This window comes from Epinephelus lanceolatus, chromosome 18 (assembly GCF_041903045.1).
Source record: "Epinephelus lanceolatus isolate andai-2023 chromosome 18, ASM4190304v1, whole genome shotgun sequence".
NCBI lineage: Eukaryota > Metazoa > Chordata > Actinopteri > Perciformes > Serranidae > Epinephelus > Epinephelus lanceolatus.
Genome location: NC_135751.1, coordinates 10513319 through 10527684, shown reverse-complemented (window position 1 = coordinate 10527684; position 14366 = coordinate 10513319). Strand labels below are relative to the sequence as shown.

Here is a 14366-nt window from a genome sequence, read left to right as displayed (position 1 = left end):
AAGCTCTGCTGGTTTTCTACCCGGAAGTATTTGTAAACAACAAGGCGATTCCCTTTACAGTCCGGCTGGACGGATGAGTCATGGCCTTGTAAAAGATTATGTTTGTTTCTTTTAGTTGGTGAGAATGTGTCGCCGCAAACGCGACGAACATCCACTAACTTTGACGGCGTTTTCTGCGAGCGCGGCTGAGCCATTTTGTACCACTACACGTGTTTCTAGTGGGACTATGTTTACAAGCACAAGAGTTCAGCGAGCCACCGAAGGACCGCCCTGCAGAGTTACTATGGGTTCTGCAACGTAGGGAGTTTTTTTAAACTCTGAAATTTTATCCGCCCATCTAAACACAAAATCAGGGAGAAAGTCATCAGTCTTTAGTTAAGCAAAGCGTCTAAAGACTGACTTGTGAGTCTAGGAACGAAATGACCAGACACACCAATAGACAAAATGACCCAATTTTAGTGACATGTCATATCGACTCTTTAAACCGTCTAAATCTTACAATAACAGCAGTATAATGTTTTCATTTCTCACTCATAATGTAGTTGCTCACCCTTCATCTTGTCTTTGGCTCCTGCCACCATGTAGTAGAAGATGTGAAAGGCTCTCTCAGTGTTGGCTTGGCGAATACAGCGAGACTTCTCCAGCAGATCTGATTCGGGCAGGAGAGGGTTAAGTAGATAACCATGTCTAGTTTCAGTTAATGTTTCAAGTAAAACGGCAGTTCATTTGAAAAAAAGGATACAGGTGTCAATATTGGCCCCAACTAAAAAACCGGTCACATCAAAGTTGAGCTTGATGAACTTGCCCTGTGGACAGAGGAGACAACAGCTACATCACACCATTAATCACTGAGAGAACTGAAAGTCAAAATGGTTGTTGAGTTTTGCCTCACAAACTGATTAAAAACGTACAAATCGTGAAGAGTTGTCATTCTTGATGGTTTTGGCGTTTCCAAAAGCCTCCAGGATGGGATTAGCCTGCAGCAGCTGCTTCTCTAGCTCTCCCTGCAGCCCAGAACAAGGTTACATATCCATACACAGCAAGGTAACTACACATATTTACTCAAGTTCTATACTGATGTACAATTTTGAGGTACTTTACTTGAGCATTTTCATTTTATGCTACTTTATACCTCTACTCGATGACATAGAGACAAGTATTATACTTTTTACTGCACTGCATTTATTTGACAGCTTCAGTTACTTTGCAGATTATCAAAAAAGTATAAATCAGTTTCAATCATGACCCAGCAGTACATGAAGTAATTAAAATTGCCTAAATCTGCAACTGCAACATTATTGTGATAAACATGTATTTGCATCAATACTTAGAATCCAATATTATTCTGAAATGGACCATTCTGCATAATGAGTACTTTTACTTTGGTACTTTAAATATATGTTGTTGCTAATACTTTTGTACTTTTACCTAGGATTTTAAATGCAATGCTCTTCTTGCAACAGAGTATTTAGACCGTAGCATTGCAACTTTTACTTAAGCAAAACATCTGAATACTTCCTCTTCCACTGTCTAACCATTATATCCTTGTATCTTTCATTATGTGTCTTTAACCGTGAGCATACACATGACAGCCGATACCTTGAATGGAATAAAAACCAAGTTGCAAATTTACTGTTTCACATTAAGTACAGCTTCTACTGCTTACTGTGTAAATATGTGTGTGTGTGTGTGTGTGTGTGTGTGAGTGTGAGATTTTATACTCACGTAGGCGAGAGATCCTGGCTGCTGTTGCTGAGGGAGACAACAGGAACACAAACTGGTTAGAAACACAAACAACATTTTGTCTTCGTTTAAAAGCTGCTAGATTTAGCATTTTTCCCAAAATTGGCTCCCCACGTGACAGCTTGAAACGCAGCAAAGCAGCAGGGCCAGAGGTCAAGCATCGATAAATCTTGGCTAGACAGACCACAGAAAGTTCGTCACTGGATTATACACGGCCATAATTTTCAATCAGTGTCATGGAGAATCCGTGGGAAAGACATGACAAGACAAGACTTATTTGACAGCACAAGTTGTACTGATGTCTCCGCTGTTTTATGATTTTTTTCAGTCATCAGTCAGAGTTGTAGAAAGCTCCAGTAGCAGCACAGCAGTATATAACAATAATCTGTTCTCACCTTCACCACAGCTGCAGCAACTGAATCCTGTCATGTACAGTAGAGTATGTGATTTAATATGTTGTCAAAGAATTAAATATAAGTGCACAGTAATATCTACAACGCATACACTCAGCTTTTCAGATGATAGTTAACTTTTAAAGTTACTTAAAGTAGAGGAGCTTCAAGCTAAAACTGAACATCACAAAATGCAAAAATCATATTAAATTGAAGAAATTCATCATGGAGCCAATGAGCGCTTCAGTTCAGATTATTTCTGGTAAAGTAACTGAGTACATTCACTCAAGTGCTGTAATTAAAATTCACGTTACTTGTGCTTTACTTGAGTATTTCCATTTTAAGCTCCTTCTACTCAGAACATGTTGCATATAAAATATAATCAAATAAATTGTGATGTATTATAATAGAATGATCTACATAGTGGCCATATACATAATTTTCTTTTTAAGGAGTATTTTTATCTTATTATTACTTGTTTACTTAAATAAAGGATTTGATTTTCTTCTTTGTGACATGTCTCACAATGAGACATGATAAGTAAGCCTACCCTTGTGGTTCCCTCATTGTATATTTTGTTCTTGAAACTCATTGTTATGTTTTATCACATCAATTGTTTCATTAAATTGTTATTTGGCTGCTATGTAGATTCATTTTTCATAATCTTAAAACATCTTGATTAAGTTTCTGAAGACATTTCTACTCACAGGATTCACGTCCTTCTTGCCCTTGTGCGAGGAGGCGACGACAGCCAGGTACTGAATCACCTTCTTGGTGTTTTCTGTCTTCCCTGCTCCAGACTCACCTCTGGGTGACAGAGGTGAGGTCATGGAGAGAGGGGTGAAACACGAGAGGATGATGAAGGAGAAGGAGAGAGAGAGAGAGAAAGGGAGAGTTTATAATAGAAGGCCGATGGGAGGGCTGAGAAACAGTTGAAAATAGAGTGCTCCAGGGATGATGTTTTTCTGTAGGCTGACGCAAAAGTCGTCGTCATCCTGGTTCCCACGTCAAAAAGCCTATGAGATTTTTCCATTGGATCTTGGATTATTGCAGAAAAAAGGTCTATGGCAAACAAACATTTATTGCAGTTCCACATTTTGTCCAAGCTAAAATGTACACCATTTTAATGATTTTTGAAGTCCAAATGCAATCGCCATTAGCAAAAAGCTAATGGTAGGCTATAAATGATCTACACTACAGGTGCATGATTTAACATCCCTTCCACAACAATGTTGTATAGTGTTGTAGTCTCATTTAGCTACTTGTTAGCAACCGCTTTTTTACGACACATAAAGGCTTCACAATTCATGTGTCTCTAAAGCTTGTGTTAACCACAGACTTTATTTCCGGCATCTAACCAAAAACCCATTCAAACGACCCACTGACTTGAGATGAAGGAACCAGGAGTGCAAAAATGTTAACTCATTTCCAGGGGTCCGTTTCACAAAGCAGGTTTAGTGAAAACTCAGAGTCTGTTAACCCTGAAATGAGGGAAACTCTGAGTTTTCCGTTTCAAAAAGGGAGGTAACTCAAACCAGAGAAAGAGGGGTAACTCTAGCCTGTTTCAGAGAGAGAGGTAACTTAAGCTCTCGGTCAGTTACCGTAGTAACAGACTCTATGAACCTAACCTGGTCGGGACCAGGTTTTTCTCAATGAACCTCGAGTGTCTCTGTCTCCGCCCTCTTTCAGAGCCACACACTCCATTTGATTTCCTCATTCATTCAGTCAGCAGACAAGTTTTGGCGTAGCCTAGTTCTGCCGTCTGTCATTTAAAAAAATCATTTTAAAAAATCAGAGTCAGTATACTAGAAGTCCATTAGGCACAGTAGGTGGCGACTTTTTTCACTAACATGGCATGTCCTTTTGATAACCATCCCGTGGATGAAGGTGCAGCATTACTGCGCAGAGAATTAAATATTCGTCAGGAGATGGTTATCAGACCGCGCATAGATGTTCTAGCATTTCCACACAATTATCTTTTTGAGCGGTACCGTTTCACTTCACAGTCCATCATCTACACAACCTAATCCGTCCTTATTTGCAACATTACCAATCGCAGTCATGCTCTCACATCCCAGCAGATATTGTGTGTTGCGCTCATACTGTATAAAAATGCGCTGTGTTTCTTTGCAAATGGAAGTTTTTTGTACAATGTCGGAGACGCTGAGCACTTGAGTAAGGCAGCTGTATGCAGGGCGGTCAGAAAAGTGTGCTCGTTTTATGGGCATCTGCATTCTTTCTGTTGGCTGAGTAGAAGTCTGTGTTAGTTTAAATAGGCTTAATTATTTAACAGAACATGATATAGATGAGAAGACATTTATGTGTGTGAAAACAGCATTATGTTGGGGATAAAACAACTGCACAGTCAAACAGCCACTTAATATTTACTTTACAATGTAAAACATGATCAAAATGAAGTACCCCCATGAGATTATGCCGAGGTCTTACCTGTTTAAACAATGTTTATATATTTCATCCTAAACTGCTGCCAAGTGCGCTTCTCCTCCGCGGGATTGCACCTAAATGAAATAAATTAATAGGCTACCATTCAAGCAGTTTTCCCCTGTAATATTATTGTGATTGCAAAGGACTTTAAACTTATGCATTCTCCCACGCCGTCTCCCTCTCTTTTGCAGCTGCAGCGGTGTCGCACTTCTTTTTGAAAACGTGTTCAAACTCGCAGTATGAGCGCATTAAGATTTCTAATTCTAGTGGGGTGAAAACGCCCTCCCCGTCCCCGTTGCCATGGTGACTCGTCGAATCAGGGCTCCATTGATGCTGGCTTTTTATAGTTGTGGTGCACGCGCTTAACTCCAGGTGAAACTACTCTGAGTTGATTAAACTGATTCAAATCAGCTGTTCTGGAACCGGAAACTCAGAGTTTCCTATCTCAGAGTAGATCAACTCAGAGTTCAGGATTAGACTCAGAGTTTGTTGAACCTGCTTTGTGAAACGGACCCCAGGTTTTATGACGCTATGGAGGGAGGATGACGACTAAGTAGGGCTGGGCAATATATCAATACTATATTGATACTATGAGACTAGACATTGTATTAGATTCTGGATAGCAAGTGTTGTCTTTTCCTGCTTTTAAAGGCTGCATATAGTAAAGTGAAGTCATTTTCTGAGCATACCAGACTGTTCTAGCTGTTATATTACTTGCATTTACCCACATTACTGCAAGTGATTTATCAAAAAATCTCATTGTGTAAATGTATAGTGAACGCACCAAAAGGCAACCCTACAATATTGTCTCAGTATCAATATCAGGGTAGTTGGTAAAAAATATCATGTGATATTTGATTTCTTCTATCTTTCATCACTTAGCCCTGCGAATTACTACTTGATAGTTAATGATAAGTGTTAGCTGCAGCCTTACACAAATCCAAACATAAGTATATACACACAGGCACATTGTTGGTACTCGCCTCCTTGCTGGGGACAAAATGCAAGTCCCCGCCATGTAAATTATAGGGTTAACACCTGGTTAAGGATGAAAGTAAGTCTCAATTCCACTTAAGTGATGGAAACGGATCTGTGTGTGTGTGTGTGTGTGTGTGTGCGTGTGTGTGTGTGTGTGCGCGTGCAGTGTGATGGAAAATGGTTAAGTATTGTATGTTTTGACTCACGTGCAGAGAATAGACTGATCCTCACGGTCTGCAGAGAGACAGAGAGAGGGAGGGATGTTAAAAGGGGGAAATTATGTGAAATGTTGACTGAGCTGAACTCATTAGTTGAAGCCAAGCTGAACACACCAAACATGAACTCTGAAGGCGGTGCCGCTTGACTCGGACACGAGAGCAAACAGCTCTGAAATCTTGTTCGAGGGAGATTAGCCTCCATCACTCATATCATCTAAAAATAGCAGGTGGATGCAGGGCTCCATCGCTGTAATCTTGTCTCCCCTGCTCCATGTATGGCCATTCTAGGGCTGAATGGAAAGTACTAAGTTGGTCTGAGGTCAGTGGTGGACCATCCGGAGACTAGATGGCACGCTCTGAGGCTTCAGTCAGAGCTCTTCGCTGCCACCAACTGTTATTTTGTAACTTTCATTTGGTAATTGTATGTGTGTGTGTGTGTGTGTATGTGTGTGTGTGTGTGTGTGTGTGTGTGTGTGTGTGCGTGTGTGTGTAAAATATAAAAGTATTATTGAGAAAACAAATGTAAAACTCCTGTATTTTAACACATTGGGCTTTGAAACATTTTGAAGCTTATAGTGCTATAAATCAGCATCTTTAAATGTGGCCTTTTCCCCTCTAAACAGTGTACACACACATATATATATATGTGTGTATATACATATATATATATATATATATATATATATATATATATATATATATATAGATGGGTGTCAAATTAAAGGAAGCATGAGTGGATGAGTGGAGAAACATAACTCAGATCCTTCCACACAGGTGCACAAGGTACAACTAGAGACCATTTTGCAATGGAATCACAGACAGACAGACAGACAGACAGACAGACAGACAGATAACACTGGCAAAGTACTGAAAATGACTTCTGTGTTACAGCTACAATAGGTGTCTACTGAACACATTTTGCCTTGATGACACACACACACACACACACACACACACACACACACACACACGCACACACAAACTCACAAAGTGAAAACATTACCAGCTATGTTGTTGCGGCTAATTAAGCAATTAACAGTCATACTGCAATCATACTCTGTGGCATAAAATGCTGAGTAGGCCCAGCTGATTATGATTTTGTATCAAGATGGCAAGAGGAAAAGATCTAAGTATTGTTTTGTAGGGGCAAGGATAGCAGCAGCTTCAGTCACAAAGACTGCTTATCTGGCTCGTGTTTAAATAGGAAGATTAAGATGCAGATGGAATAACAGAATGAATACTTGACCCCTACAGTGAGCGGATTGCTCTGTTATGCTGTGGGGGTGCATTTTGCTGGCATGCCTTTGGTCCACTTATCAGCTGAAATTTCCCTCAGAGGGAAGGGTCACTGCAAATCAACACAAAGTTGTTCTGAGTGATCACCTTTATCCTATGATGAAACGTTTCTGTCCTAATGGGAGTGGTCTCTTCAAGGATGACAATGCCCACGTCCATAGGGTACAAGGGGTCACTGGTAGTTTGACAAGTATGAAAATGATTTGAACCATATGCTATGGCTTTCACAGCCACCAGATCTAAACCCAATTGAACATCTATGGGAGATTTTTGACCAACTTGTTGGACAGTGCTCGAATGTAGCTGTGGCTCAGGCGGTAGAGCACAGGGAACTGCCCATTGGTTCGACAGCCCATTGGTTCGACATCCCATTGTTCCGACCATATTAAACTGATTGTTCCGAAGTCTGTTCCAAAATCATCATGATGCCCTGTGGTTAAGGTCTGGTTAGGTTTAGGCACAAAAACCACTTGGTTACGGTCAGGAAAAGATCATGGTGTGGGTTAAAATGAAAAAGAAAGTGACAAACTCATAAGCCGTGAGCCTGCTCCGCCTCAAGCCGGTCGCGGCACACCATACGCCCGCCGCGAGCCATTCAGCACCGCGGACAGTCGGACTAATGAGATGTCGAACCAATGGGCTGTCGAACCAATGACATGGACCCAGAGCACGTTGTCCACTAACTTGATCACTGGCTTCTCCTGTCCACATGTTGAAGCATTCTTTGGCAAGATACTGAACCCCAAAGAGTGCGTGTAAATGTTTAAAACTGAGTCGCAGGTGATGCCTTGTATGGCAGCCTCGCCAGTGTATGAATGGATGAATGTGACATGTAATTTAAAAGTGCAATTCACCACAAACACCAAAACACCTAGCAGAGTTGAGAGACTTGTAGAATCAATGCCAAGATGCACTGAAGCTGTTCTGGTGGCGCATGGTCCAACAATTTATTAAGACACTTTTTGTTGGTCTTTATTTTGTCACCCGTCTATACACATACCGCTACAGGATTGTACAAAACGCATTCTTTTTCAGGTTGTCAGAAACACATGCACACACACACTTACCTTGCAACATGTTCCTGTAGGCGTTGTCTGTGATGGAGTAGATGTGAGGTGGCACCTCATGACGTTTCTTGCCCTTATACATCTCAATGATCTTCTCAGAATAGATGGGCAGCATTTTGTAGGGGTTCACCACCACACAGAACAGACCCGAGTATGTCTTAAGGGGGAGGGAGAGGAAATCACCACATCAGAGCAGCTTGGGAATTTTACAGTGATCTTTCTATCTGACTTGCTAATGTTGTTAAATACACCCTGCTTAACAGATTCCCTGATTTCTCCTGGAGAAATAGGTGTTGGGTGGTCCAGGATTAGACAGCCAGTGTAAGACCCAGCACCAGGGGTCTGATATCAGACCCTTGGTGCTCTCTTGCTAATTCTTGTGCTGTTGCTTTGGTGTAAATCTGTGAGATATTCATGCACAAATGGAAAGAAAAAGAGCTGTGATATCAGCGTGGCATTGATGAAAATAAACCAGTGGGGAAATATGAAATGAAATTCATAGTCTTCTGAAAAACATCCTTTACAAAATACATCTATTTATTTATTGATATATTGGTATATTTATTGCCCATTTATTTAATTCAGGATTTTTTTTTTCATAGGGATATTAGTGTTTACAGAGATTTTTTCTGCCCTAATGGGTAAATAAATAAGTAAACCTACATTCATATACAGGTAGCAACTTTACAGGGAGAGCATCACAAAGAGCTTCACAACTCACAAGCAAATGAAGACAGAAAATAACACTAAATGCCACAGAGAGGCTGATTGTACATAAAGGTGGAGTGTGGTTTCTGAACATGAGGGACACACCAGCAAAAGCTCAGAAAGTTGGTTTAGGGTTTTACGAAAGGACAGTTAGTCAGTTTGGGCAGTCAGTGGTGGAAGAAGTACTCATATCTTTTACTTTGGTCAAACTAACAATATCACTCTGTAAAAATACTCTGCTATGAGTAAAAGTCCACTCAAAATGTCACTTGAAGTAAAATAACAAAAATATTTACAGCATTTTAATGTAGTAGTAGTAGTGGAGTTGGAGCACATTTTAAATAGTTGCTAGACAGTTTAATCTATAGGATAGCATCATGTTTTATAAACTGATCATGTTTTGTTTGTAAAATCTTACTCTGTAAAGTAACTCCAGCTGTCACATGATAGTGGTGGATTAATAAATACAATAAAGTAGTGCAAAATTAAAATTGTCAAGCTAAGCACCTTAAAACAGTACTTGGGTAAATATTCTGAGTTAGTTTCCCTCACTGAGGGCAGTAACTGACAAAAATTAATCTAGACTTCAAGACATCCTTTCAGACATTTCAGATAAAGTGTTATGTAAATTTTCAGATGTCCTTATGGCTCAGAGATGCAGACATTCATGTTTTCTGTGAAACACTTTTACAGTAAGTTTAAATGAGCTCATCCAGGGTTCACAGTGAAGCTGAAACATTTTATTAATTCATTTTGACAAAGGGGTTTTTTGATTAAGAATTTAGGTCACACATTTCTAATTCCATCATCCTAATTGTGTGTTTATTTGTATTACATGGGACTTTGGAAAACAAGCAATTTTAAAATGCCACCTTAGGCTTTGGTGATTGATTTCCACTATTTTATGACATTCTCTAGACTAAAACAATTAAAAGACCAGTTGAGAAAATAATTAGCGTATTAACTGATAATAGCAATGTAAGAAAAAAATCATATATTTAAAACTTGAAGCCATGCGTATATACACATATTAGACAATGCACCACTGGCATACTGCACAGCCTCTCAAACTATAATATTGTACAAAAATCATCACATTATTGGTTGAAATATAAATTGCAAAAAACATACAGCTTCTGTAGAAGTTAAATTTAGGTTGCTATGATGAATTGTTTATCCACTTTACACTGTGGGACTCTGTATCATCTTCCTGAGGGTCATAGATCATATTCAGAGTTCAGAGTTATGAGCATTTTTTTGGCTGCTCAGATACTGTCTGCTCATATATGGACTGGAGGGACTGGAGCTCTGAACTTCCAGTGATCTTCATGGCAGTCTGTATTAGATGCATCAGCATGGATTTTAATTTTACATCCCGTACCTTATTAGACTTTGTAAGACCGACTGAAAAAATAAAAACATAAGCTGTTGATCCTCCCAGTACATCCTGAGTCTATGTAGTGAGCGAGTGTCTGCGCACAGTCCCTAAACAAGGACTTCTACACCTGAACGTGGAGTTAGTGTGAACCTCAATGGGCTTTATAGGAGAGTAAACAGCAGCGTGTTCCCTGTGGTCTGTGGTCACCTGCTCACCTTGGCTCAAGTAGTTTCTTTCTGTCTGAGGGGAGAACACAAAGTTGTCTTCTAACGTTAAATTTCTGAGAGCAGCACAGTATTTGATTGCCAAGTTCATGTTTGGATACTAAAAGGGTAAACACTTATTTATTTATAAAATTTAGTAGGTTTATGGTTGTCTTTTTCAATAAGTATACATTTTAAATTTCTTGACGGCTTTAGGTTAGTTCTTCTTCTTCCTCTTAAACAATTCACTTTAAACACACAATAATTTCAGAGAAAAAACCTGAGACAAATATTTGTTGTCAGGTGATGCAATGTTCTGAAAAACTGCACAAATGTGAGCTGCATCTTCTCCAGTTTTCTGGAGAACAATGACATAACATCTACAGGGTATCTGACATTGTAGAAGCAACTGGATGATACTTTGATTATACTCGAACTATACTAGAATTAGATTACTTTTAGATGTAATTTAGGCCATGTAGCTTTAATTTGCTGTTGTGGTCATTTATCATTATTATTGTTATTACTGTACTTATATTATTTTTCTTTCCCTGACGAGTGATTTTATTGGCATGTTGCAATGCCATGTTTTATATTGTGCTTGTGTCTTCATAACTCTATTTATTTCTGAAAATGACAATAAATATGCGTGTGTGCATGTGTTCGTGTGTGTTGCTCACATAGATCAGACTGGAGAAGTATCTCTCCCGCAGGTTTTGGAGGACGGAGGCTTCGTTGAGGAAGGTGAGGGCGGCCATGTCCTCCACCTTGCTGAACTTGGGTGGGTTCATCTTCTGGATGTCGTCTTTGTTCACTGTCACCTTCTGACCGTTGGAAAGCTGCACCACCACCTGCAGCCAGAAGCACAGTGTGTGGTCTGTCAAGACCAGAATTTTTCCATAATATAGCTTACAAGCTCAAATGTATTGATGTCAAGCAGCTCTGTGCAGTCTCTTTATGTTGGCATTAAGTAACGAGAGTTTTGTATAAAGTACACTTTTACTGTTGTTGAATATATAGACCAATAAAGTGTTAAGAAATGTGACTACGGCAGCATACTGAGACAGCAGAGAATCTGTTGTGACATCATCAGTGCATACATTACCTCATCACCCTTCTCCTCCTTTAAGCTGGCTGCCTCGAACCCCTCCCTCTCTGATGGTATCCACACCATCTTCTTGGCCGCCCAATCGGCTTGTGCAATCCCGCTGTTTCGAAAGTCATTATCAGAGAAGAGGAACTTGCTGTCATCGGTCGCCGCGTCAGCCATGTTGGAAGTATCACTATCTGTGGTTGAATCGATCTGAGGTGTGCAGGCGGTGGCAGTGACAGAATCAGAGTCGATTGCTGGTGATTCAGAGGTGGTTGAGCTGACGTCTGGATCGTCACTGACGACTGGGTCAGCCTCTGGTGGGTAGATGGGAGTCGAATTGTCTTCTGACCTCAGTGTAACCTCTGGCCTGCTAACATAGAAGACAGCAGAAATCAAACAGTGAAAATGTGAAGTAAAACACACTGGGTTCATTTGTTAAAACACAGTCCTCCATCAATAAGGCTGCAACAACAGGGGCAGCAGGAACATCAACAAGACTCCAGCATTGCATTGCTGCCCCCATAAAACCACAAATTGCAGTAGTTGACTTTTACACTATGGTTTTGTAAAATTAAAACAAATATGGATATAGCATGTTAATTAGTGATCTTAAGAGATGCTGGTAAGCAAAATGGACAGAGCCAGGCTAGCTGCAACTGTGGCTGTACTGGGAAGCTTTCAGGTGTGTGTGTGTGTGCGTGTGTGTGTGTGTGTGTGTGTGTAACTATGTGAGTGTGATGCAAAATAGAAGCTTCCTCTCAGTAAAACCTGCCTGAATAAATGAAGGTTAAAAATGTCTACTGTAATTCTGCTGTTTTATTTAAGTCATTTTATACTTTCTTCTATAAATTGTCTTTTGTTCTGCTTGTTTTATATGTTCATGCCTTTGTACACTTATTGTAAAACACTTTGAATTGCCTTGTGTTTGAAATGTTATATACAAATAAACATGCCTTGCCCAAAGTTATTAACTCATAAACAAAGTCAAAAAAAGTCTTGAGGGCCTAAAGTGCCAAAGAAACAGACTGTAAAAAGTAACATTTAGTAATAAAATTGACCTTTGGTTTCATAATTTAAGTATTTTTTGGAATATTTAATATTTATGCCTAACTAAGCAACAATCAAAGAGAAAATTTGAAGGAAAAATGTCTTAAGTTATTATCTATGAAGAATTTAACACTCAAAAATGAAAACACACAGTAAGCAAATAACCCCAAACTCCTGTCATCATATTGTAATTCAACATCCACGTAATTTTGTGCAAAGAGCAAAATAAGTGTAACATCAAGCAGAGGAAAAATCATCAGTCATAATCTCTTCAGTAGCTGTGCAGATATTTAAACAACCACACAGCTGGAATCATCACACAGAAACGAGCATCAACAAAACACATCAGCTCATATTTTCTATGACTCAAATTGCTGCCTTTGCATCCGACTGACACTCATTTCCATTTGGTTTTAGTGACAGGTTACTGCAGATAACAGCCTCGGTACATTTCCCTAGGTTTGCAATGAGCTACAATACTTACTCACTTATCCTTGTCAGTGCCTCTTCGTGTGGGTCACAAGGCTGCTTTGACCTCCCATTGAACAGCAGGCAATAAAACATGAAAAGCAGCACACAGATAACCCCTATAATCAAACAACTGAGCTGCCATGCTGGAATGCCCATGTTTGGCTAACCCCTTTGCTCCTGGTAGCTTTGGTAGCCCAAAGAGGGATGCTAAGGACTTAGCAGGCATACTACCTTATAAGGTGCAGCTCATGTGTCCAGCCAAGCTTACCGTTTACACCAAAATGGTGACATGTCATAGGTGCATCCATGTGTGGCTGCCGGCACACACGCAAAACAGAGCAGGTATGTGGGCAGGAATCAATATCCAGCATCTCTAATGAAGAGTTTTGTCATATTGACTAAGAAAATAAATGCTTTCAGTGAGTGTCAACAAACCACAATAATGATTACAATACCATCCTGGATCTTTTTTTAATCTTTAAAAAAGACCTTGAAGAGATTCAGGATAATGCAGCCGTCTGTTGGTTTTGAATTACACTTAATTCAGTGTATCTGTTTATCATCTCTATTAACTCTTCAACAACAAATATTAACAAATATTGCACTTAGAGTGACAGAAATATGACCTCTGAGTCTCCTTAGTTTTTCTTTAATTTTCACCTATAAGAAAATATTAATAGCATTTGTAATTCCTTGCATTGAAGTAACACCAGCCTCTACATGTTTCCAGTAATAAAGCTGTTTATAGAAAATTATATAGTACATATATATATATATATATATATATATATATATATATATATATATATAAAATTGTCTTTATACTCACTGTGCAGTGCTTCAGCCCTCAGTGCAGATGGAGGCTCAACTCCAGGGAAATGAGAATATCATGTCAGGTGAACTAACTGATGATGATGATGATGATGTCGGTCTTCCTCCTTTCACGCTATTTAAACCAGCCCGCGACACCTGGGGGTGGAGCAGCGCCCGCGACCCGCCTCGTTCCTAAAGTTGGCAGCAGCCACGAGCGACGTCCATTCAGCCAATCACAGCAAGAGAACATGTTTCATTATTCTGCCTTCAAATTAAAAGCTTTGAATTGTACACATCTGTGGAGGTGTTAACTATTATGAACTGTTGGCATGATTATATTTGGCTGCTAAATTTACTCAAGTGTGTACTTACCTACAACTTTACACTACAAACTCACGTAAAACTTGTACTTAAGTAACTTCATTTTCTGTTACTTTATACTTTTACTCCAGCAGACTATTTATTTGACAGCTCTAGGCTAGTTACTTGTTAATTGCTTTCTAGATTAAGTTTT

At 39.5% G+C, this 14366-nt stretch overlaps 1 protein-coding gene across 1 annotated transcript in view; it reads right to left on the bottom strand.

The window, feature by feature from the left end:
• Positions 1-13945, bottom strand: part of LOC117268844 (uncharacterized) — a 40035-nt gene extending 26090 nt beyond the window's left edge. The window contains exons 1-10 of the mRNA XM_033645559.2: positions 13869-13945; positions 11534-11891; positions 11109-11279; positions 8140-8296; positions 5765-5792; positions 2843-2942; positions 1726-1752; positions 912-1004; positions 743-806; positions 551-649 (exon numbers count right to left, since the gene is read on the bottom strand). Of these exons, the coding sequence (XP_033501450.1) occupies positions 551-649; positions 743-806; positions 912-1004; positions 1726-1752; positions 2843-2942; positions 5765-5792; positions 8140-8296; positions 11109-11279; positions 11534-11698 (904 nt within the window). The 5' untranslated portion in view covers positions 11699-11891; positions 13869-13945. The remainder of the gene's footprint in view (positions 1-550; positions 650-742; positions 807-911; positions 1005-1725; positions 1753-2842; positions 2943-5764; positions 5793-8139; positions 8297-11108; positions 11280-11533; positions 11892-13868) is intronic.
• Between the last annotated feature and the right edge of the window lie 421 nt (positions 13946-14366).